At 42.0% G+C, this 25674-nt stretch overlaps 1 protein-coding gene across 12 annotated transcripts in view; it reads left to right on the top strand.

Annotated features, from left to right (window-relative positions):
• Positions 1 to 25674, top strand: part of RNF157 (ring finger protein 157) — a 97204-nt gene that overhangs the window by 2483 nt on the left and 69047 nt on the right. For 10 of the 12 annotated variants that reach the window (XR_004179512.1, XR_004179510.1, XR_004179511.1 and 7 more), the window contains exon 2: positions 23457 to 23575. Coding sequence is in view for 6 of the 12 variants with exons in the window: in XM_031657778.1 (XP_031513638.1) it covers positions 23457 to 23575 (119 nt within the window). In the remaining 6 variants the exon portion in view is untranslated. Of the gene's footprint in view, positions 1 to 8003; positions 8710 to 23456; positions 23576 to 25674 lie in introns of those variants that run through there. The other 2 variants (XM_031657777.1, XM_031657781.1) reach the window with 2 other exon arrangements.

The raw sequence follows: 25674 nt of genomic DNA, 5'->3' as shown, positions 1-25674 counted from the left end.
GATGAGGTTTCACCATATTGGCCAGGCTGGTCTTGAACTCGTGACCTCAGGTGATCTACCTGCCTCAGCCTCCCAAAGTGCTGGGATTACAGGCGTAAGCTACCATGCCCAGGCAAATTTTTTGTAGAGACAGTATCTCACTATGTTTCCCAGGCTGGTCTTGAACTCCTGGTCTCAAGCAATCCTTCCGCCTTGGCCTCCCATTCATTTCACTGATAAGAAAATGGAGACCCAGAGAAATGAATTGGTATGGCCAGGGTCTCTCAGGCAGTTAGTGTTCTTCATACTATACCATCTGCCTCTACCTCTCAAGGAATTGGGTTTTGAACTTCTACTCAAAAAACAAGACTTAAAACAATCATTCCGGCCGGGCGCGGTGGCTCAAGCCTGTAATCCCAGCACTTTGGGAGGCTGAGACGGGCGGATCACGAGGTCAGGAGATCGAGACCATCCTGGCTAACATGGTGAAACCCCGTCTCTACTAAAAAATACAAAAAAAAAAAACCTAGCCGGGCGCGGTGGCGGGCGCCTGTAGTCCCAGCTACTCAGGAGGCTGAGGCAGGAGAATGGCGTGAACCCGGGAGGCGGAGCTTGCAGTGAGCAGAGATCCGACCACTGCACTCCAGCCTGGGCGGCAGAGCGAGACTCCGTCTCAAAAAAAAAAAAAAAAAAAAATCATTCCATGATTATGGAATGAAGGCTATTTCGTGTCATAACTGAAGTCCCTGTAGAGAAATCAGCCTGGGTTGATTTTGAGAAGTCTCCTTATCCTGAGTACTAATAGTGGAACAAAGCAAGTAGCAGAGTCAGCTTTCTCCAGATGACATACCTTGTAGTTTGGGCATTAAGTTGAGACCACTGTCTGGCTCACTGGAAAGCGGCTAGAACTGCACTGCCTGTGGAACAGTTGTTTCAGAAAGAAACACCATCATCTGTCCTTGTAATGATGGTCACAGTGTCCAGCGGAAATTGCTTTTTACTTAGTATTTTTAATGGAACTTCTTAGTTTTGTATGCACATTGAAATAGAAGCATTTAAATCCTATGAAGAATGGCTGATTTCAAGTTGAGACTTGGGTTTGTAGCTTTTTTCTATCCTTAAATAGAGGAATAGAGGTAGATAGAAATAAATAGCCTAAATTATTTGGAATTATTTATTTTTGAATAGGTAATATGGTCACATGATTCAAAATTTAAAAGAGTGAAAACACATACCATGAAAGCCTTGTTCTCCCCGCTGTTGTCCATCCACCTGGTTCTCCTGCCTCCCTCTAAACCTCTCATCCCATGTAACCACTTTTGGTTTCTTTGGAATTCTTTTAGAGTTTCTTGTGTAAATGCAAGCATAGCATGCTATTAGACTGTTCTACAGCTTGCTCTTTTTGCTTTCAGAGATATTGGAGATCTTTTTATATTGTCTCATATTTGATAAGTTTCTCTGTGCTTTTTAACTATATAGTATTCTTCTGTATGCATATGCCATCTTTTTTTTTTTTTTTTACATAGTCTCCTATTGATAAACATCTGTGAGTTTTTTTTTCGGTATCTTACTATTGCAAACAGTGCAACAATGAATAATGTCATGCATTAGGTGATTTTTAGATTTATTAATAATTGTGTGAATATTAATCATTTAAGTAATAGAAAGTATGGTGGGAGTTTCTGTATAGCATTTCTATATTAGCATAGAAAGCAATTTAGAGCATGATTCTACGTTCGGATGTACTTTTGTAATTTTTGAGTTAGAGGTCATATATCCTTCTCTAAGATCTTTGCATCTTTAAAAGCCCAAGATCATTCGTTTAGCAAAGAAAGGTATGACTTTGCAGAGATGGTTGCTTTTATGAAAGCTCATCTTTTGACAGAAGTATCCACCTTGATAAAAGTCCACATTGATAAAAGCCTGTTTTCTCTATCCAGGAAGAAACAGGCATACTATAAAGACAATTTGATTTATAGAAACCAGTACCTCATAAATCTAGTTTGTTTCCCTCCACATATTTGGGCAAGTTGGAAAATAGGAATAATTTGTTTTGCTGAAGTCTTTAAGAAGTAAACCTACTACAAAAATTCAGAATGGTAATCAAAGTCCTGACCAGCTAGCTTGGTTAAACCTGGGTTTTTGCTTTTAAGGCCTTCAACTGATTAGACAAGGCCCACCCACACAATCAAGGATAATCTCCTTTACTTAAAGTCAACTGATTGTAGATTTTTAAAAATTAAATTATTTTTAGAGACAGCGTCTCACTCTGGCACCCAGGCTGGAGTGCAGTGGTGTTATCAAAGCTCACTGTAACCTCAAACTCCTGGGCTCAAGTGATCTTCCTGCCTCAGCCTCCTCAGTAGCTGGGATTACAGGCATATACCACCATGCCTGGCTAACGTTTAAAGTTCTTGTAGAGACAGTATCTCACTATTTTGCCCAGGCTGGTCTTGAACTCCTGGTCTCAAGCAGTCTTTCCACCTCAGGGTCCCAAAGCACTGGGATTACAGGAGTGATCTACTGCACCCAGCTGTAGATGTATCACATCTGTCTACATCATCATTCTCCAAATTTTCGTTATTTTAGAGTACATATATTTTGGTCAAATGGGTCTTTCCTATTGCAAGAACAGTTTTTAAAGGCATGGGTAATAAGTCTTTGTCAAATAACTATAAAAGTTTTTATGTAAGTTTCTCCTAGCTTTAGGAGTATCAATTTAATATTAGATTTGAAACCATACACTTAAAAATATGTAACTTATGACTGGGTGTGGTGGCTCACACCTGTAATCCCAGCATTTTGGGAGGCCGAGGCGGGTGGAGCACGAGGTCAGGAGATCAAGACCATCCTGGCTAACACGGTGAAACCCTGTCTCTACTAAAAATACAAAAAAATTAGCCAGCATGGTGACAGGAGCCTGTAGTCCCAGCTACTCAGGAGGCTGAGGCAGGAGAATGACGTGAACTTGGGAGGTGGAACTTGCAGTGAGCCGAGTTCGCGCCACTGCACTCCAGCCTGGGCAACAGAGCGAGACTCTGTCTCAAAAAAAAAAAAAAAAAAAGTAACTTACTACAAAATAAGGAATTATTTGGTTGGCACAGTTTAACACTTTAACTAAAATATCCAAAACAGTTTAGAAAAAGAACAAAGTTGGAGGACTATCACTACCCTATTTTAAAAGTTACTATGCGTATAATTACTATAATGCCACAGTGATCAAGATAGTGTGGTATTGGCACAACGAAGAGCATATAGATCAGTGGAACAGAGTTTTGAACCAGAAATCCTTACATTTATTGTCAGTTGATTTTGACAGAAGGACCGAGACAATTCAGTGGGGAAAAGATAGTGGTTTCAACAAATGATGCTGGGATGAGCAAAAAAGAAAATGAACTCAGACCTATTCTTTACATCACCAAAATTAACTCAAAATGGATTATAGAGTTAAAAGAGAACCCAGAGAATGGGAGAAGATATTTATAAATCATAGGTATGACAAGAATTTGTATCTAGAATATGTAAGGAACTCTTATGCTCAATAATAAAAAGACAACCCAATTAAAAATGGTCACAGCACTTGAATAGACATTTCTCCAAAAAAGATATACAGTGGACAATAAGCACATGAAGAGATGATCATTATTAACTTTCAAGGAAATACAAAACTACAATTAGATACCACTTCACACCCATTAGGATGGCTATAATTTTAAAAAATGATAATGACAGGTACTGGTGAGGATATGGAGAGATCGAAACCCTCATACCCAGCCAGTGTGAATGTAAAATGGGGCAGCCACTTTGGAAAACGGTTTGACAGTTTCTCAGATGGTTAGTTACTAGATGACTCAGCAGTTCTACTTCTAGGTATACGCCCAAGAAAAATGAAGAAAATACATTCACATAAAAACTTGCACATGAATTACTCATAATAGCTAAAAGGTGGGAATAACCCAAATGTTCATCAACTGATGAAAATAACTACTGATAAATAAAATATGGTAGGTCTGCACAATAGAATATATTTGGCAATAAAAAGGAATGAAGATTTGATATGTGCTACAACCTGGATGAACCTTGAAAATGTTATACTCAGTGAAAGAAGCCAGGTGCAAAAGGCAATCTATTGAATCACCTTGTTTACAAGAAATGCCCAGAAGAGGCAAATCCACAGAGACAGAAAGTAGATTCGTGGCAGTGGCGCAGTGGCTGCGCCTGCAGCTGCCAGCGGCTGGGGAGTGGGAGAAATGAGCTATGACTGCTAATGGATTTCTTTTTGGGGTAATGGCAGTGTTCTAAAATTAGATAGTGGTGAATAGCTGTATAACACGGTCAATATACTAAAAACCACTGGACTGTACACACTAAATAGGTGAATTCTGTGGTATATAAATTGTATCTCCACAAAGCTATTTTCAAAATGGGGCCAGGTATGGCGGCTCATGCCTCTAATCCCAGCACTTTGGTAGGCCAAGGTTGAAGGATGGCTTGAGCCTAGAGTTCAAGACCAGCCTGGGCAACAGAGTGAGACCCTGTCTCTACAAAAAAATTCTTTTCTAAATTAGCTGGGCATGGTGGCATGATATCAGCTACTCGGGAGGCTGAGGTAGAGGATTGCTTGTGCCTAGGAGTTCAAGGCTGCAGTGAGCTACGATTGTGCCACTGTGCTTCAGCTTGGGTGACAGATTGAGAACCTGTCACTAGCAAAAAAAAATAAAAATGCATCATAGGCCTAAATGCAAAGTGAAAACGATGAAACTCCTAGAAGAAGACATAGGAGAAAAATTTTATTTGATTTGGATTGGGCAAAGAGTTCTTAGGACACCAAAAGCAAAATCCATACAAATAAAAAATAATAATTGGATTTCTTCAAAATTAAAAATATTACCACCTCCAAAGACAGTAAAAAGTCGAGAAGACAAGCCACTTTCTGAAAGAAAATATTTGCAAATCACATAAAGGATGTGTATCGATATTAAGAACTCTTACAAATCAATATTATGGTGACAAACCACCCAATTAAAAAATGTGCAAGAGGCCAGGCACTGTGCCTCACACCTGTAATCCCAGCACTTTGGGAGGCTGAGGCGGGCGGATCATGAGGTCGGGAGATTAAGACCATCCTGGCTAACACGGTGAAACCCCGTCTCTACTAAAAATACAAAAAATTAGCTGAGCGTGGTGGCTGGTGCCTGTAGTTGCAGCTGCTCGGGAGGCTGAGACAGGAGAATTGCTTGAACCCGGGAGGCAGAGGTTGCAGTGAGTGGAGACTGGGCCACTGCACTCCAGCCTGGGTGACAGAGCAAGACTGTCTCAAAAAAAAAAAAAAAAAAAAAAAAGTGCAAGATTCGAATAGATATTTCACTGAAAAAGATGTAGGAATGGCTGATGAACACATGGAAAGATGCTCAACATCAGCAGCCATTAGGGAAATATAATTAAAACTGTGATGAGATACCATTTCACACCCGTTAGGGTTAGGATAACTAAAATAGAAAAGGCAGACATTGTCAAATGTTGAGAATGCAGAGAAATTGGAATCTTCATGAAGTGCTGTGGGAAATGTAAAATAGTACAGCCACCTTGGAAAGTTGGGCAATGTCTTAAACAGTGGAACATAAATTTGCCCTATGATTCAGCAGTTCCACTCCTATGAATCTGTCCAAAAAATGAAAACATATGTACACTCAAAGACATGGATGCAGATGTTCATAGCAGCATTGCTCATAATAGCCAAGAAACTGGAAATAATCCAAGTGTACATCAGCTGGTGAATGGATAAACAAAATCCATTGTTTATTTCATGGTACAGTCATATGATGAAACACTGCTCAGCAATTTAGTTTTTTGTTTGTTTTTGCTTTAGAAACAGGGTCTTGCTCTCGTACCCAGGCTGGAGTGCGGTGGTGTGATCATAGCTCCCTGCAGCATTGACCCCCTGGGCTCAGGCACTCCTCCAGCCTCAGTCTCCCAAGTAGCTGGGACTACAGGCACATGCCACCACTCCCAGCTAATTTTTTAAATTTATGTTTTGTAAAGACAGGGTCCCACTCTGTTGCCCAGGCTGGTCTTGAATTCCTAGTCTTGAGCCATCCTCCAGCCTCGGCCTCCCAAAGTGCAGGAATTACAGGCATGAGACAACACGGCTGGCCATATTCACTAATTTAAAAGGATGAACTACTGATACATGCTACACAACATGATTTAACTTCAAAAACATGCTAAGGGAAAGAAACCAGATGCAAGACTATATATCATACGAGTTTTGTTTATACGAAATGGCTAGAAGACGCACATTTATAGAGATAGCAGAATAGCGTTTGCCTAAGGCTGATAATAAGAGTAGGAATTAATTGTTAATGGGCATGATGGAACATTTTGGGGTGATGGAAATATTTTCAGCTGGATTGTGATGACAGTTGCCAAAATCATTGGATTGTTCAATGGATGAATTTTACACCATGTTTATTATACTTCAAAAAACCTCTTAAACATAACAGCACAGAGGGGTTTATGCCTTTTGGATAAAATGAATACAAGAGCTTGATAACTGAAAGGGTGGGGTTCTTGATAGCAAAAGGCATTGAACGTAGGCTTTTTTTTTTTTTTCTTTTTTAAATAAATGGAGATGGGGTCTCGCTATGTTATCCAGGCTGATCTTATACTCCTGGGCTTAAGCAGTCCTTCCACTTTGGGAGGCCAAGGCTGGAAGATCACCTGAGGTTAGGAGTTTGAGACCAGCCCAGTCAACATGGTGAGATCTCATCTCTACAAACAATTTTAAAAATTAGCCAGGCATGGTGGCGGGCACCTGTAGTCCCAGCTACTCAGAAGGTAGAAACAAGAGGATCGCCTCAGCCCAGGAGGTCAAGGCTGCAGTGAGCTATGATCTGGTCGCTGCACTCCAGCCTGGGTGACAGAGTGAGACCCTAACTTTAAAAAAGAAAAAAAAAATGGATTAAATCTTTTTTTTTTTTTGAGACAGAGTCTTGCTTTGTTGCCCAGGCTAGAGTGCAATGGCATGATCTCAGCTCACTTTGCAAGCTCCACTTCCCGGGTTCGTGCCATTCTCCTGCCTCAGCCTCCTGAGTAGCTGGGACTACAGGCACCCACCACCACACATGGCTATTTTTTTTTTTTCTTTTTCTTTTTCTTGTATTTTTAGTAGAGATGGGGTTTCACCATGTTGGTCATGCTGGTCTCGAACTCCTGGCCTCGTGATCCACCCACCTCAGCCTCCCAAAATGCTGGGATTATAGGTATGAGCCACCATGCCAGGCTGAATATCTCTTTTTAAGAAATATGAGTGATTAGGAGGAGAGACTGAAAGCGTAGAGATTTGGTAGGAGACTCTTACAAGATAACCCACTGTAATTGAACTTGGAAAGGGCTAAAGTCTTGACCCAGAATGCTTTGCATAGAGCACATGTTCAATGTTTTTGTTTCTTTGATGACTGACGTTTTTAGCCTGGGTGACCAGGGAAGTGAGATACCATTGACAGAAATTGGAATTCTGGAGCAGAAACTGCTTTTGAAGTGAGTCCTAAATGTCGGCTGGTTGCTTTACTTTGCCTCAAGATCTGGGGAAATTAGACAAAAACCCACTAATTTCCCAAAACCACAGAACAGAGGATTCTAATGCCCCATCGAAGGGTTCTGTGGATTCCCAAGGGACTCACGTTATGATCATTTTGACTCCTGTGATCCAGTTGGCTGCCTTTGCCCCATTACAGATGTGATATCAGTCCATTCTTCAATTTCTCCAAAAAATTCCATTCACATGATCTATTCAAAATATAGATTGTACTAATGATTTGTGGGGAATGATGAGTTGGGGTGTACGTTATAGAAATGCAAACAACTCCAGAGGAATCATAAGCATCGTTACCCTAAACTGTACTTGAGAGTTTTACTGACTCTTTAAGTTCTCCAACCCCAGCCTTTCTTTGTCCTAATGTCTCCTTCCTCTTTCCCTTTTTTTTTTTTTTTTTTTTTTTGACTTTTCATTCTTATGTCTTAGAAGAAAAACAAATTACAAGCAGTTTAGGTTCCATCAAGAAGCAACAAAAGCACCCATACATACCCTTAGTGTGCTGCTCTCTATTCTAAGTAGCTCTTTAAGGTATATCCTCCAAAAAGATAGTGCCTTCCCTAAGAGGAGTTCTGCTGCCAGCTCTTCAGATAAAGTGCTCTTGATTCCTCCTCCTTTCAGAAGAAAAGATTATTGAGTTTGAGGCAAAGATGGGCTATCTGGATGAAAAGATATAGCAGATGATTGAAGATTTGGCCTGAAATGCTGAGGATCAGAGACAAAGGTTTGGGAGTTGAGTATGGGAAGGGAGAAGCCAAAATTTATCAGTTGCCCACTGGACTTAGCCAGCTTCTATACACATGTGATCTTACTTGATCTCAACAATAATCTGTTGAAAGAAGTGTTATTGTCTCTATTTTACAAATAAACCAAAGCTCAAAAAGTTTAAATAATTTGTTCTAGGGCACAAAGCTGATAGCAGCATCAGGATAAAATCCAGCTCTCTCATAAGTCAAAACGTTTGCTTCGATTCTGTGAAGAAGAGAGAAAGTGTGAAGGAAGAGAAGAGGGCTGAACCCTTAAGATATGTCCATGTTTATGGTGAAAAGTGAAACAAGTGAGAGGCAGAAGAGACACAAACTATCCGGGGTTTTGAGGAAAGAGAACCTCAGAAATGAGTGTTGAATTCTGCAGAGGTAAATGAAGTGTGAGACAAGACTTAATTTGGTTGGTGTTCCAGAGAACAGTTTCAGTAGAGGGGTGGAAACTATTGTAAAAATTTGAGGAATTACTGGATGTGTCGTATGAAGGGACAGGATGAATCGGTGAATGGATGAGTGGTTGGATGGGTGAGTGGTTTTTTTTTTTTTTGTATTATTATTATTTTTATTCTTTTGAAATGGCGTCTCACTCTGTTGCCCAGGCTGGAATCCAGTGGTGCAGTCTCAGCTCACTGCAACCTCTGCTGCCCAGATTCAGGCGATTCTCCTCCTGCCTCAGCCTCTTGAGTAGCTGGGGTTACAGGCGCCCGCCACCACACCCAGCTAAGTTTGTATTTTAGTAGAGATGGGATTTCACCATGCTGGCCCAGGCTGGTCTTGAACTCCTGACCTCAGGTGATCCACCTGCCTCAGCCTCCCAAAGTGCTGGGATTACAGGTGTGAGCCACTGTGCCTGGCCTGAGTGACTGGTTATTAAGCCATGGCAGATGGAACTTTTTTGGTATTTTTATTTAAGTTGGGGAGACCAGTATGTGCTTATAGGATGAGGTAAGTAAGAAGCCAGTGGAGAGAGAGGAACACAAGTGTTAAACAGAAGGATGGTTACTGATGTCGTCTCAGGTGAGGTAGACGCAGTTGGGAATGAGAACTCAGGTGAAGAAGTTAACCTTGGAAAGGAGGAATGCCTCCTTGAGACTGGAAGAAAGTATGGATAGAAATACGGGGAAGTTGTTAGGTGTTGAAACTTTTGTAATGCATAAGAGTTTTGAGAGAGTGCCACAAAGAAGGAAGAAGGGTACAGGATTGGGGTTGGGATGTGAGAAAGTGGGAAGGGTTTAGATGCATTGATGTGTGTCTTTCTCTAAATGCTGTGAAGCTACCATTGTTAAGACTATGTTGTGCTGGTTCAGAATAGAAGAGTCCAGATCTAAGTATATTTAGCATGATAAGAATAGAATTTAAATTAGTGGGGGGAAATGGAATAGTCAATAAATTTAAAAAAATTTCTTTTTAGAAAAAAAACCCCACAAAGTCTACATCTATGAATTCCATTTGTAAAAAACAGGAAGCAACATAAACTGTAAAGAGAATGTTTATCAGTAGGGAAACAGTTAATTAAATCTGGACATTCAATGGGAATACAGTATTATGGTTAAGAGCACAGGTTCTGGAAAGAATATAGCTGAATCTGGGGACCTGACACTACCTCTTTTTTTTTTTTTTTTTTTTTGAGGTGGAGGTTAGCTCTTGCTGCCCAGGCTGGAGTGCAATGGTGTGATCTCAGCTCATAGCAACCTCTGTCTCCCAGGTTCAAGCAGTTCTCCTGCCTCAGCCTCCTGAGTAGCTGGGACTACAGGCATGCACCACCACACCTGGCTAATTTTGTATTTTTAGTAGAGACGGGGTTTCTCCATGTTGGTCAGGCTGGTCTCAAACTCCCGACCTCAGGTGATCCGCCCGCCTTGGCTTGCCAAAGTGCTGGGATTACAGGCATGAGCCACTGCGCCCGGCCACTACCTCTTACTATCTGTGTGATCTTGGACAAATTATTTAACCTCTGTACATTAGTTTCCTCTTCTATAAAATGAAAAGAAAATAGCAACATCTTCATAGGGTTGTGAAGAATAACCCATGTAGTACTTTCTAGTACAGTGCTGGTATAGAGTCAGTCCTCTGAAGAGGTTATAGGCCCGGCACAGTGACTCACGCCTGTAATCCCAGCACTCTGGGAGGCCAAGGCAGTTGGATCACCTGAGGTCAGGAGTTCGAGACCAGTCTGGACAACATGGTAAAACCCTGTCTCTATTAAAAATACAAAAATTAGCTGAGTGTGGTGGCGGGTGCCCATAGTCCCAGCTACTTGGGAGGCTGAGGCAGGAGAACAGGCGTAAACCCGGGAGGCAGAGCTTGCAGTGAGCTGAGATCCAGCCACTGCACTCCAGCCTGGGCGACAGAGCGAGACTCCGTCTCAAAAAAAAAAAGAAAAAAAAAGAAGAGCTTATTAGTATTATTTGGCCACTGAAAACAATGAGGTCAGGCCATAAATAGAGACATAGAAAGATGCCTATAGTATATTAGGTGAAAGCAACTTGCAGATCAATATGTGCAACAAACAGTCCATCTGACAAAAAAATAACGAATAGCCCAGGGCTGACGCTAATCTCAGTACTTTGGGAGGTCAAAATGAGATCACGAGAAGTCAGAGATCACCATCCTGGTTAACATAGAAAAACTCCTGTTTCTACTAAAAATACAAAAATTAGGTAGAGAGGAGCATTGTAGTCCCAGTTACTACAGAAGGAGGTAGGAGATACCGATGTTGGTTCTGGGAGGCAGAGGCCAGAGTGAGTCGAGATCAAGATTGACAGACTTCCAGCCTGGTGATGAGCGAGACTCCATTCAAAAAAAAAAAAAAAAAAAAAGGACAAACAGAACACCTGATATATTTGTATATGTATAAAACAATCTGGAAGGTCAGCTAATCTGAATAGTAAAAGCTACTTCTTATGAGTAGGTTAGATTAGTCACTTTTACCAAACTTCTGTATACTAATTTTTTGGCAAAGCATATGTGGCTGTATTTTTTTCTTTTTGTGGAGATGAGCCTTACTGTGTTGCCCAGGCTGGTCTTGGAATCTCTGGGCTCAAATGATCCTCCCTCAGCCTCCCAAAGTGCCGGGATTACAGTGTGAGCCATTGCACCCAACATAATTTTGTTTTTATTTTGTATTTTTTTTTTGAGACAGAGTCTCACTTTGTCGCCTAGGCTGAGTGCAGTGGCCGGATCTCAGCTCACCAAGTGAAGCTCCGCCTCCCAGGTTTACACCATTCTTCCTTGCCTCAGCCTCCGAGTAGCTGGGACTACAGGCTTCACCACTCCTCAGCCTGATTTTTTGTATTTTAGTAGAGACGGGGTTTCATCACGGTGTTAGCCAGGATGGCCTTGATCTCTGACCTCGTGATCTGCCCGCCTCGGGCCTCCCAAAATGCTGGGATTACAGGTTGAGCCAATCAGGCCCGCCTAGATTCCCTAGAATTGCAGAATGTCAGCCCAACGTCCTTACAGTCGCTGCCACAATTCATAGTGGTTTGGTAACAAATGTCACAATATCTCATTGAGGCAGACATAATTTAGGGAACCCATTGCTCAATATTTAATTTCACTGTGGTGTTAGGAATATGCCCCCAAAACTTAAATTCAAAATGATTAGGCAAATTATTTAATACAATGAATTTTATAAGATTTTTCTTTTTGGATCACATTATGAGGAACAAATAGTTGATTTTCCCTTGTTGAAGTCAATTTATTGATTTTGGGCTCTTGCTTCAAAAACTGCCATTGATAGGGTAGGGCTCCCTCAGTGTAACACAAATTCCCTTTGCATTGCCCTGAGATCTTGTAGAGCCAGAAAGTACTGATCGTGACTAAGATAAAGTCAGATGTTAAGGATAGTGTCTGGAGCTGCTCTGGCCAGTGTGGGCCTTGCCCTGTGTTATTATACTTACTTCTTTCTGATAGTGCTCTGCAAAGTTGTACATGAATTGTGTATGTGTTGAAAACACTGCGTGTTCTAACATTTTTACCAAGGTTCAGAGTTATTTTGCTTTTGTTTGCAAAAATATAAAGTTGGGCAGTGTAGTCCATTTGGTTTTTTGTTTCATTATTTCCATATTTTATTCTGAATGGGGAGGCTATACGTTGAACTTGTTGTTTCTTCCACTAGATATGTAAAACACAACATTTAAAGTTGATGTGGAAAACAAAATGTTTTTGAGACTAAGGGGTTTGATGTACAATTCCTGTTTGTAAGAAAGAAAAGAATTTGAGCTTTATATGGTTGAGCATTTTATCATCAAATTCATTATCCCTCTTTCTTTTTTCCTATTACAGTACAGGAAAAGGAAAAGTCAGGTATTATGTTGTAAAGAACCTTGGCCGGGCATGGTAGCTCATGCCTGTAATCCCAGCACTTTGGGAGGCCGAGGCGGGTGGATCACCTGAGGTCGGGAGTTTGAGACCAGCCTGGCCAACATGGTGAAACCCCGTCTCTACTAAAAATACAAAAATTAGCCAGGTGTGATGGCTCATGCTTGTAATCCCAGCTACTTGGGAGACTGAGGCAAAATAATCACTTGACTCCAGGAGGCGGATGTTGCATCGAGCAGAGATCAGACCACTGCACTCTAGCCTGGGTGACAGAGTGAGACTATGTCTCAAAAAAAAAAAAAAAAAGAGAACGTTAAACACTTGACTCTTCTTCCACTTATATATGAAATAATAGACATTACATTTACACACACACACACACAAAGTTGTTTTCATTTCTCTCACACACACTCTATTCTTTGCCACTGTCAGATGAACAGACAGGTGCAGAGTTGAGATGTGGAGTTAGCCAGACCTTCGGTTCAAAACTTGTATCTCAGTCTCTGCTATTTCTTAACTGTGGGACGTTGTGCGAGTCACTGATCCTTAGTTTCCTCAACTGAAAAATGGGCATAAGAGAATATCTTTTTTTTTTTTTTTTTTTTTGAGACGGAGTCTCGCTCTGCCGCCCAGGCTGGAGTGCAGTGGCCGGATCTCTGCTCACTGCAAGCTCCGCCTCCCGGGTTCATGCCATTCTCCTGCCTCAGTCTCCCGAGTAGCTGGGACTACAGGCGCCCGCCACCGCGCCCGGCTAGTTTTTTGTATTTTTTTAGTAGAGACGGGGTTTCAACGTGTTAGCCAGGATGGTCTCGATCTCCTGACCTCGTGATCCGCCCGTCTCGGCCTCCCAAAGTGCTGGGATTACAGGCTTGAGCCACCGTGCCCGGCCGAGAATATCTTACAGATGAAAATCAGGGATAATTTTGGTAAACTTCTGTGTCTTGCTTGCAATACATGCTCAGAAGTTAAAATAAAAATTCAAATGACAGCATTATAACCTGACTTGTGCTAAATTATTCCTCCCCATATGACTTTTTAAAATTGAGGTGAAGTTCACATAACATAAAATTATCTTAAAGTGAACAACTCAGTGGCATTTTGAACATTCACAATGTTGCGCAATCCACTACCTCTATTCTAGAACTTTTTTTTTTCTTTTTTTTTTTTTTTTAAGACGGGGTCTTGCTCTGTCACCCAGGCTGGAGTACAGTGACACGATCCTCAGCTCACTGCAACCTCTGCCTCCCAGGTTCAAGCTGTTCTTGTGCCTCAGCCTCCCAAGTAGCTGGGATTACAGGCATGCACCACCACACCCGGCTAATTTTTGTATTTTTAGCAGAGACAGGGTTTTTCCATGTTGGCCAGACTGGTCTTGAACTCCTGATCTTAAGTGATCTGCCCGCCTCAGCCTCCCAAAGTGCTGGGATTACAGATGTGAGCTACTGCACCAGGCCTCTGTAACATTTTTATCACCTCAAAATAAAACCCATTAAACAGTTTGTCCCCACTCTCCCCTGCCCCATCCTCTGGCAATCACCAGTCCACTTTCTGTCTCTGTGGATTTACCTATCTGGATATTTCATATACATGGAATCATACTACAGTATGTGACCTTTCGTGTTTGGCTTCTTTCTCTCAGCATGATGTTTTGGAGGTTCATCCATGTTGTAGCATGTATCAGAACTTCACTTCTTTTTATGGCTGAATAATATTCCGTTGTATGGACATATGTTGGACATACTATATATCACATTTTGTTTACCCATTCATCTGTTGTTCGACATTTGTTTGCACCTTTTGATTATTATAAATAGTACTTCTGTGAACCCATATGATTTGAACATCTATTATTTCCTTGTATTTTATTTCTTATAGTTATTTTAGAAGAACCAGTGAAGGAACATGAACAATAGCTGGGACCAAGAAAGTCCTGGTTTTTGTTGATTGTATACAGTAAAATATGTGGAAATTAAAGGGTTTAATAAAATAAAATCTGTACTTTGGATTTTCTGTTGCCATACTTTCCCCCCTTACAATGTATTCATTGAGGAAACCTGGTCATTTGTCTTGTTTGAGTTTTCTGCAGCCTGAGTTTTGCCAGTTGCCTCCCTGAACTGTCATTAATCATGTTCTGTTTTATTCCTTATAAGCTGGTGGTTGGGTTCAGCAGCTTGATCAAGTTCATTTTTTTTTAAAGCTTTAAAATTTGAAGCTACTTACTTTGGTAAGACTACTTTGTTGCGTTTTCTGTCACTAGCATGTATCTGGTTGTCTTTTTTGTGGGGGAGAAGTTTGGTAATGAATGATTTATTAATTTATTAAGACTTACATTCTAATCCTATCATTCCTTCTTTGTTTATTAGCTAGAACATTTCTGTAAAGAGAAACTTTCCCTCATCCATCTTTTTTTTTTTCTTTTGAAATAGGGTCTCTGTTGCCTAGGCTGGAGTGCAGTGGTGCAAACACGGTTCACTGCAGCCTTGACCTACTGAGTTTAAGTAATTCTCCTGCCTCTGCCTCCTGAACAGCTAGGACCAAGGCCCTTGCCACCAAGCCAGCTAATTTTTTTTTTTTTTTTTTTTTTTTGAGACGGAGTCTCACTTTATTGCCCAAGTTGGAATACAATGGCGTGATCTTGGCTCACTGCAACCTCTGCCTCCCCAGTTCAAGTGATTCTCCTGTCTCAGCCTCCTGAGTAGCTGGGATTACAGGCGCACACCACCACGCCTGGCTAATTTTTGTATTTTTAGTAGAGATGGGGTTTCACTGTGTTGGCCAGGCTGGTCTCAAACTGCTGACCTCATGATCCACCCACCTCTGCCTCCCAAAAGTGCTGGGATTACAGGTGTGAGCCACTGCACCTGGCCCAGCTAACTTAAAAAAAAATTTTTTTTTGTAGAGCCAGTGTCTTGCCACGTTGCCTCGGCTGGTCTCAAACTTCTGGGCTGAAGGCCTTCCCAAGTGCTGGGATTACAGGTGTGAGCCACAGCACCCAGCCTCCCCTCCTCTATTAATTATTCACTGCCCCAGAGGTACAGTTCATATAGGAAAGGCAAGATAAATGCTTGAGGCTTTCCCTTTAATCGCCAGTTTCCAAAATAGTGAATTGGTTTACTAGAATCCTTCAATGGTAACCTTTTTTTTTTTTTTTTTTTTTAGATATCATTATGAACTCATTGACTTATACTTATTTTATGGCTTGCCCTTATTATCCTGATGAAGTTTAATATATTCCATCTTTGCTCTGTGGGAACCTCTTTAAGTCAGCTCTTGAATTCCTTGGATATGACCCTAGCAGGTTTAGAGAGCGTCCTTTTTATCTGGTATGACAAGATGTTCTTTCCCATCTTGTGTATTTCCTGCCACAGACTTGGAATGTGGCCTCCAAAGAGCCCTTGTTCCTGTTAGTGGGAATGATGTTTGGAGACTACAGGCTGGGTGCTAGAGGCACCCCTCCTACTTTGTTGGTCTTTGTTTCTAGGCCTTTTCAGTGGCCCGAGTTAGGAAACATTGTTTATAAAGATAAAATACACATCATGCATTTTTATTGAAATTTCTAATACAAATTCAGGACTGTATGGTTTTTATTTAACCTTGGCTTTCTTTAACTTTCTCTCTGATTCTCAATACACTAGGTATGATAAAATTGAAATATCATATAATTACAGGTGTGAGCCACTGCGCCCAGCTGTATTCAGTTTTCTTAAAGATATTTTCTTTTTTTCTTTTTTTTTTTTTTGAGACGGAGTCTCGCTCTCTCGTCCAGGCTGGAGTGCAGTGGCCGGATCTCGGCTCACTGCAAGCTCCGCCTCCCAGGTTCACGCCATTCTCCTGCCTCAGCCTCCCGAGTAGCTGGGACTACAGGCGCCTGCCACCTCGCCCGGCTAGTTTTTTGTATTTTTTAGTAGAGACGGGGTTTCACCATGTTAGCCAGGATGGTCTCGATCTCCTGACCTCGTGATCCGCCCGCCTCGGCCTCCCAAAGTGCTGGGATTACAGGCGTGAGCCACCGCGCCCGGCGGCAGCTTGTTCTTTAGTAGACTCCTCAGATCAGCTCAGGGGCTTTTCTTTCTTTGAGTACCTTAAAATGTTACTTGTCTTCTGACATAAAGTGTTTCTGTTGAAAAGTCTGATGACACCGATTTTCTCCCTGTCTAGAATTTTGACTTTTTGCCTGGATGCCTTTCTTTCTTTAAAGGTCAGTCGTTTTACCGAACTTGTCTTAGTGTTGATCATTCTGGCTCATACCTTTTTTTTTTTTTCCTTGATATTTATATGTTTATAATTGTGGCAAAAAAAACACCACATGACATTAAATTTAATCATAGCAACCATTTTTAAGCATACAGTTTATTAGTGTTACATATATTCACACTGTTTTGCAACAGATGTTTAGAACTTTTTTATTTTGTGAAACTAAAACTATATACTTGTTAAACATTAATTTCCCCTTTCTCCTTCCCACTCATACCTTATGGTTTACGTATAATCTTGGAGATACGTGTATGATGTGACTTCTTAAAGCCTGCAAAGAATTCTGAATATGAGTTTTGCTTAAGAAATTGTAGCTCACTAATAATGGAACACTCGAAGTTTATCTACTAGTGACATGTTTTTTTCCCATTAGCAAATAGGAATGGTGTATTTTAGTTGAGTTCTGCAGTTTATCTGTGAGTGACATGTTTTTCCTAGTAACAGATAGGCAAAGAAGTACTTTAGTAGAGTTCTTTTCCCCTACCACTTCTGATTTTGAAGCACAGTTCATTGTGTTAAGAAGTAAAACTATGGCCGGGCGCGGTGGCTCAAGCCTGTAATCCCAGCACTTTGGGAGGCCGAGACGGGCGGATCACAAGGTCAAGAGACCGAGACCATCCTGGCTAACACGGTGAAACCCCGTCTCTACTAAAAAATACAAAAAAAACTAGCCGGGCGAGGTGGCGGGCGCCTGTAGTCCCAGCTACTCAGGAGGCTGAGGCAGGAGAATGGCGTAAACCCGGGAGGCGGAGCTTGCAGTGAGCTGAGATCCGGCCACTGTGCAGTGGGACAGAGCGAGACTCCGTCTCAAAAAAAAAAAAAAAAAAAAAACTAGTAAAACTATACATAAGTTGTCTAGCAGTCATCTTGTTTGGGGACTGTTGATGTGTTTGGTGTTGGTATCTGATGATCTAGTAGCTGTACATAGTTGTGCACCAATTTGTCCCTCTAGAAGGACTGAGCAAATAGAAAGCTTTATTCAGTCTGAAAAAGACTGATTTGCTTTTCTCACTTGTCTAAATGAAAGCAAGTTGCTACAGGGGTTCATTTCAAAGAAAGAAAAAAGCACATTTTTGGTTTTAAAATAAAATACAAATAAATTTATTTTTCCTTTTAACAGATGAGGATGTCTGGGCTCAGTGGCTCACACCTGTAATCCCAACACTCTGGGGGCTGAGGCGGGCAGATCTCTTGACCCAGGAGTTTGAGACCAGCCTGGCCAACATGGTGAAACCCCATCTCTACAGAAAAACAAAAACAAACAAATAAAAAATAGATGAAGGTGTGGGGAACTCTTTTTAATTCATACAATCTTGCACATTTTATGCATCTTCCCCTTAATAACCAAAAGTTTAGAAATTAATATTGCCAAAGAATTATTAAATGAGTGATTGAACAGGTGTTCAAGCTAATTTTAAGTAAAAGTAAGAACAGTTTTGCCAACTATGTGATTTTGAGGAAATCATTCCCAGTTATAAGGATACAACTGATATAGCTTTTGTGGGGTTTTTTTCTTTTTTTTTTTTTTTGACAGGGTCTTGCTCTTTTACCCAGGCTGGAATGTAATGGTGCAATCATGGCTCATTGCAGGCCTAACCTCCTGGGCTCAAGTGATCCTCCCACCTCAGCCTATTGAGTAGCTGGGACCACAGGCTTGGGCCATCATACCCAGCTAATTTTTTAATTTTTTTGTAGAGACAAGGGTCTAATTGTAATATATTGTGAACATTTTTAATGTCAGTGGATATAGATTTACAACACCACTTTGAATGGCTTCATAATACTCTACTGACTGAATATACCATATTATTATTATTATTATTATTATTATTATTTTTAAATATACAGAGACAGAGCCTCACCATGTTGCCTAGGCTGGTCTTGAGCTCCTGGGCTCAAGTGATCCTCCCACCTTGGCCTCCCAAAGTGCTGGGATTACAGGTGTGAGCCACCACACCCAGACTATTCTTGATTTTAACGCAAGGCAAAACTACAATTAGCTCTACACATCTTTTGTGGTCATTTCTTTTCTTTTAATATTATGGCATACAAGGTCATTTCTAATCGAACCCTGTTGCCTGCTTTAACTCTAAAATTTAGCCCCCAAATCATTAGTGGTCCTCTCTCACTAGGTTCAATCACAACCACCTCTAAGCCAATCATCCGTGGATTTTTACTGCCCCAGATCCCTCCCCTGAGCTCTCACAAGTACTGGAAATTCAGTGGTCCCACACTGAGGTCAACCTAGACAACTCCAGACATCAAACTCTCTTCTCCCCTTTATTCATGATTTGGGCAAGCCATCCATCCATGTAACATCTTTAACTTTTCCAATTTTTACCTAATATATGATAAATGTATAATTCCTGATGCATAGAAAATATACCTACTAAAGTTCATCAGTAAATGACTTAAATTATTTGGGATTGCTGCTTCTACTTAAGGCAACTAGGTACCTCCCCTTCCATAAATTATGCATTTGGAAAATAGGGCTAGCAAGTGCTAGACATAAATAATTAATAACTAAGCTTTGCTAAATGATGAATTCCACTGCTGTATCACTGCAGATGGCTGCCCTTTGTCTTTTTAAGTTTTGATGGGTGACTTTCAGGAGTTCCTCAGTGATTGCTTTGATTTGGGCTGCATTATTACTCTCAAAGCATGTTTTTCTGCTTGTTTAATTCAGTAGTTGCCTCACTTTGTGGTGAGTGATTTTATCCATATTGTTTTGTTTAATAGATGTTTCTAGATTAAAGCTTCTTGTGTAGAAAGTTTTAAAAAATCAATGTTTGGTTCAGTTTTTGCTAGAATTTTCTTCTCTGTCTTCCTTCCTATGGCTTCTCCACAGGCTCAAAGTGCTGAATCTCCTTTTTTTTTTTTTCAGTTTGCTATAAATCTTTTTTTCCTTTTTTCTTTTCTTTTCTTTTTTTTTTTTTTTCCTTAGAGTCTCACTCTGTCACCCAGGCTGGAATGCAGTGGCAATCATAGCTCGCTGCAACCTTGAACTCCTGAACTCAAGCGACCCTTCTGCCTCAGCCTTCTGAGTAGCTAGAACTACAGGCACGTGCTACCATGCCCAACTAATTTTTGTATTTTAAATTTTTTTTGTTGTTTGTTTTCAGTAGAGACAAGATCTTGCTAAGTTTGCTAAGTTGCCCGAGCTGGTCTTGAGCTCCTGGCCTAAAGCAATCCTCCTGCCTCAGCCATCCAGAGTTTTAGGATTACAGGCAAGACCCATCACACCCTGCCTGCTACATATCAACAAAAATTGCAACTGATTTAAGGAGTTTGTGTATATCCTCACTGTATTATACACAAGCAAGCCTTTTTTTTTTTTTTTGAGACGGAGTCTCGCTCTGTCCCCCAGGCTGGAGTGCAATGGCAGGATCTCGGCTCACTGCAAGCCCCGCCTCCCGGGTTCACGCCATTCTCCTGCCTCAGCCTCTACAGGGGCCCGCCACCACGCCCGGCTAATTTTTTGTATTTCCTTTTTTTTTTTTTTTTTTTTAGTAGAGACAGGGTTTCACCGTGTTAGCCAGGATGGTCGCGATCTCCTGATCTCATGATCTGCCCACCTCCACCTCCCAAAGTGCTGGGATTATAGGCGTGAGTCACCGCGCCTGGCCAAGCCTTTTGCCACTTAATAAGTTCCCGGTATTAATTTCAGAAATGGGGTATATGAGAGTATTGATAAAGGTATATTGTGGGCTACGTCCTTTACTTTGGACAGCTTACCTTCATGGGAGAATTAGATAATAGAAATCAGGGCTGAGAGGCATTCATTTAATCATCAAACTTCAAATGGATTCCCAGATGGAATTTTTAGCATAACCTAAGCCTGCTTTGGTGACTTCTCACTTCCATCGTATCCTGTCAGTTCCTTGGTTTGTCTGGATGAGGCTGATGGGAATTTTGGCCCCTGACTGCTGATTTCATTTGGTTATTATATGGTACTGAAAATATTTCTGCCTCATGGCTGATTAAGAAGGGGCAGAGGGGCCCTGCCAGGACTGATGTCCCAGCAGTTCTGGCAATTAGCACAGTTAATGAATTTGAGGTGGAGAGGGTATGTGTGTAGCCTTCTTTCATAGCATTAAATTGTCCCCTTATTTTACACCATAGTCTGTGTAGTCATTGGTAGGGAAAGCCAGGGATAGCTGTATTATTTAAATTCATATTTTCCTATGAAACAATCATGTTTTGCAGCAAGTTAAAGTGTGAAGAACATTCATCATAGAAGATTATGGAGGTATAGCAGTAGTGGTAGGTGGGAACTGAGACTTCTATGTGTAGCTATAAGCTGGCTTATGAAAATCTAGGCAAAGAAATGTATGTGTCTGTGGACATAGGAAAAAACTCAGTTTCTCCTATACACTCACAACACAAGCAGCACAGAAAACTTCTGTGACCTCTGGTCAGCGAAATGTGTGGGGATTCTCTCCGCCAGCAACCACTCAGTTCTGCAGAGGACACCAGCTGGGTGTCCTCCAATTCATTTCAATTCTGATACTACTTGAAGATAGTGTCCAATCCCACAGGTTGAAGGTACAATCTCACAAGACTGCCCCCCACTTCTGATCCCCATTGCAAGCCCCAGGATGTTTTACCTGTGCTCCCGACTAACCAACCAGAAAGCAGGATTCCCATAACCCCCTCCTTGGGTTTGATTAACTTGCTAGAGAGACTCACAGAACTAGGGAAGCACATTTACGAGTTTATTATCAAGGATATTACGAAGGATACAGAGAGAGAGACATAGGGTGAGGTTATGTGGGAAGGGGCACAGAGCTTCTATGCCGTCTCTGGGCACGTTACCCTCCAGAAACCGCCAAGTATTCCCCTGTTTGGAAGCTCTTCAAACCCACTCCTTTGGATATTTATGGAAGCTTCAGTATATAGCATGATTGATTACATCATTGGACATTGATGATCAGCTTAACTTTCAGCTCCTCTCCCTTCTTCAGTGGTTAGGGGATAGGCTGAAAGTCCCAACCCTCTAATCCTGCCTTTTCTTTCCAGTGACAAGCACCCATCCTGAGGCTACCTAAGGGCTGCCAGGCACTGGTTAATTCATTAGCATATGTAAAGACCAAAAAAAGACATTGCTTTGGATACTCCAAGGATTTTTTTTTTTTTTTTCCCCCAAGATGGAGTCTCGCTCTGTCACCTAGGCTGGAGTGTAGTGGCGTGATCTCGACTCACTGCAGCCTCTGCCTTCCGGGTTCAAGTGATTCTCCTGCCTCAGCCTCCTGAGTACCTGGGACTGCAGGTGCGCGCCACCACACCTGGCTAATTTTTTTTTTTTTTTGAGACAGAGTCTCCCTCTGTCGCCTGGGCTGGAGTGCAGTGGCTGGATCTCAGCTCACTGCAAGCTCCGCCTCCCAGGTTTATGCCATTCTCCCGCCTCAGCCTCCCGAGTAGCTGGGACTACAGGCACCCGCCACCTCGCCCAGCTAGTTTTTTGTATTTTTTTTTTAGTAGAGACGGGGTTTCACCGTGTTAGCCAGGATGGTCTCAATCTCCTGACATTGTGATCCACCCGTCTCAGCCTCCCAAAGTGCTGGGATTACAGGCTTGAGCCACCACGCCCGGCCTAATTTTTGTATTTTTAGTAGAGACAGGGTTTCACCGTGTTGGCCAGACTGGTCTCTAACTCCTGACCTCAAGTGATCCGCCCCCCTCGATCTCCCAAAGTGCTGGGATTACAGACATGAGCCACCGCGCCCGCCTGGATATTCCAAAGATTTTAAGAGTTGTGTTCCAGGAAATAGGGTTGAAGATCAAACATATATTTTACAATATCACAGTGTATGTATATGATGATACCTGTAGCTGAGATTCTTCAATACATGGAATAACTATAAAGGCAAAAGTCAGGAACCAAAATATATATATATATGATCATTATTGTGCATTGTAGGACCTTTTGGTCTTTTGGCTGGAGGTATTTTAAACAGATCATTAGAAGAATTTAATTAAGAATGTTAAAAGGAAAACTGATCTATTCTATGTTTGGTATCTTGGGTTTTCCCTGCTATGATTTTGCTTATTTTGTGCCATTGTCCCAAATCAGAAAAAGAAAACACTCTTGGGATTAGAAATTGCTCTAATGATTCATTCAGAGGGTTAACTTTTTTGTTTTTGTTTGTTTGAAACGGAGTCTTGCTCTGTTGTCCAGACTGGAGTGCAGTGGTAGGATCTCGACTCACTGCATCTCTGTCTCCCGGGTTCAAGCCATCCTCCTGCCTCAGCTTCCTGAGTAGCTGGGACTACAGGCATGTGCCACCACACCCGGCTAATTTTTACATTTTTAGCAGAGACAGGGTTTTGCCATGTTGGCCAGGCTGGTCTTGAACTCCTGATCTCAGGTGATCTGCCTGCCTCAGCCTCTCACCCAAAGTGCTGGGATTACAGGTGTGAGCCACCACGCACGTCCCAAAAGGTTAACATTTTTAAAAATCAGCTTTTTTTTGTTTTTTTTAACTAGATTTAGGTTGACTGTTTTCTGCTTGTTTGATTTTTTTCTGTTTGTTCTTCTCTAGGAAGCTATTTTGCCAGCCACTTCATTATGGGAGGAGAGAAGTTTGACTCAGCTCATCCTGAAGGTTACCTGTTTGGAGAGAACAGCGATCTGAACTTTCTGGGGAACAGACCAGTTGCGGTATGGCTGTAATCAGTTTACTCCCACTTGGAGCTTAAGTGCCCAGTTCAAAAAGTGTAACAAAAATACGTTTGCAGTTGCTTGTTCAGCAGTTTGTAGCTTGGTCTGAGTTGAGAGAGACGCACTAGAAGGCAAACTGCAGCCTCCTTGGTTGTATGGGGTCTCTTGTTGCTAGAGGACTGGAAGAGCTCCTGGTGTCTTGTGAGAGAGAGGATGAGTCTCACAAATTAAACTTTCTTGAGGATCCAGATCTCTCCCTAAATGCCACCTCTTCAGGCAGCCCTTTTCCAAGGGCTTACCTTTTTTTTTTCTTCACAGCACTTAACACCAACTTTTTATTGATTTGTCTCTTTCTCTGCTTATTGTCTGCCTCCCCCTTTAGAATGTAAGTTTCATAAGGCAAGAACTGTTTTTACTGTAGTATCCCAAACCTAGAACAAAGCCTGGCACGTAATGTTAAGCCCTTAATAAATGATTGTTGAATGAATGACTGAAAGTTTTTCTTTTGATATGCGAGTTGCTAAGATAATACATTTCTCTCAGTTGTTCCTTCAGTTCATCTCATAAAGTTCTATTGAGCACCTTCTCTGCATCCAGCAGGAGGCTTTGTAATAATAGCTGCCAGATGGCTATTGAGTGGCTACTGTGTGCTAGGAAGGTCCTAGAGACCCCTGTTCCATATGAAGACCACTTGACATAGGACTTATCACTCCATTTTTTTTTTTTTTTGGAGACAGAATCTCGAACTCTTGCCCAGGTTGGAGTGCGGTGGCGTGATCTTGGCTCACTGCAAGCTCTTTCTCCCAGGTTCACGCCATTCTTCTGCCTCAGCCTCCCGAGTAACTGGGACTACAGGCGCCCACCACCATGCTCGGCTAATTTTTTGTATTTTTAGTAGAGATGAGTTTCACCATTTTTTAGCCAGGATGGTCTCGATCTCCTGGCCTCGTGATCCACCCACCTCAGCCTCCCAAAGTGCTGGGTTTACAGGCGGGAGCCACTGCACCTGGCTATCACTTCATTTTATAAGCAAGAGAACTGAGGTGTTCAGAGAGATGAATAATGATAGAAGCTAGGAAGTGCACACTATGTTCTAAGCACTGTTCTAAGGGTTTTATATACATTTTTCTCAAAGTCATATAACTAGGTTTGCCTGGTCACACATCAATAATCTTTCCAGTGCTCCTCACTGCCTTGAAATATTCTGCCTTCCCCAAGAAACTCCCAGTTTGGTGGAGCAGACAAACACGGAAACAGAAAATGTTTAAATAACAATAAAGATCAGAAGTGATTGAATTTGGTGGGAATTGAGAGTGAGAGAAGACAATGGCAAGGGCAGGTTGCTTCAGTGTTATGCTGGGAAGAGGTGCAGGGAGTTGAACTGGCCTTTGAAAAATGGTGGGTTGGATGAGGCCTTTCCAGGGGTACAGCACAGCCCAGGCCTTAGAGCATTCAAGTTGTTGAATTGACAAACATTTACCAAGCAACTACTGTGTGTCAGGTACTGTGATAGGTGTTGTGGATACACAGCTGAAATGAGCATGGTTTGTTCTTCCCTGGAACAAATACGGAAACCAGTCTGGCCCGATGGGAAAGGTGGGCCGGGCGCAGTGGCTCACGCCTGTAATCCCAGCACTTTGGGAGGCCGAGGCGGACAGATCACCTGAGGTTGGGAGTTTGAGACCAGCCTGGCCAACATGGCGAAACCCCATCTCTACTAAAAACACAAAAATTAGCCCGGGGTGGTGGCACACCCCTATAATCCCAGCTGCTCCAGAGACTGAAGCAGGAGAATCGCTTGAACCCGGGAGGTGCAGGTTGCAGTGAGCTGAGGTTGCCCCACTGCACTCCAGCCTAGGGGACAGAGTGAGACTCTGTTTAAAAAAACAAGGTCAAGAGATTGAGACCATCCTGGCTAACATGGTGAAACCCCATCTCTACTAAAAATACAAAAATTAGCTGGGTGTGGTGGTGTGCGCCTGTAGTCCCAGCTACTCGGGAGGCTGAGGCGGGAGAATCGCTTGAACCCAGGAGGAGGAGCTTGCAGTGAGCCGAGATCACTCTTTTCTACTCCAGCCTGGGCAACAGAGTGAGACTCC

This window comes from Papio anubis, chromosome 17 (genome assembly GCF_008728515.1).
Source record: "Papio anubis isolate 15944 chromosome 17, Panubis1.0, whole genome shotgun sequence".
NCBI classification, from domain to species: domain Eukaryota; kingdom Metazoa; phylum Chordata; class Mammalia; order Primates; family Cercopithecidae; genus Papio; species Papio anubis.
This window is presented reverse-complemented; position numbering and strand designations above follow the sequence as displayed.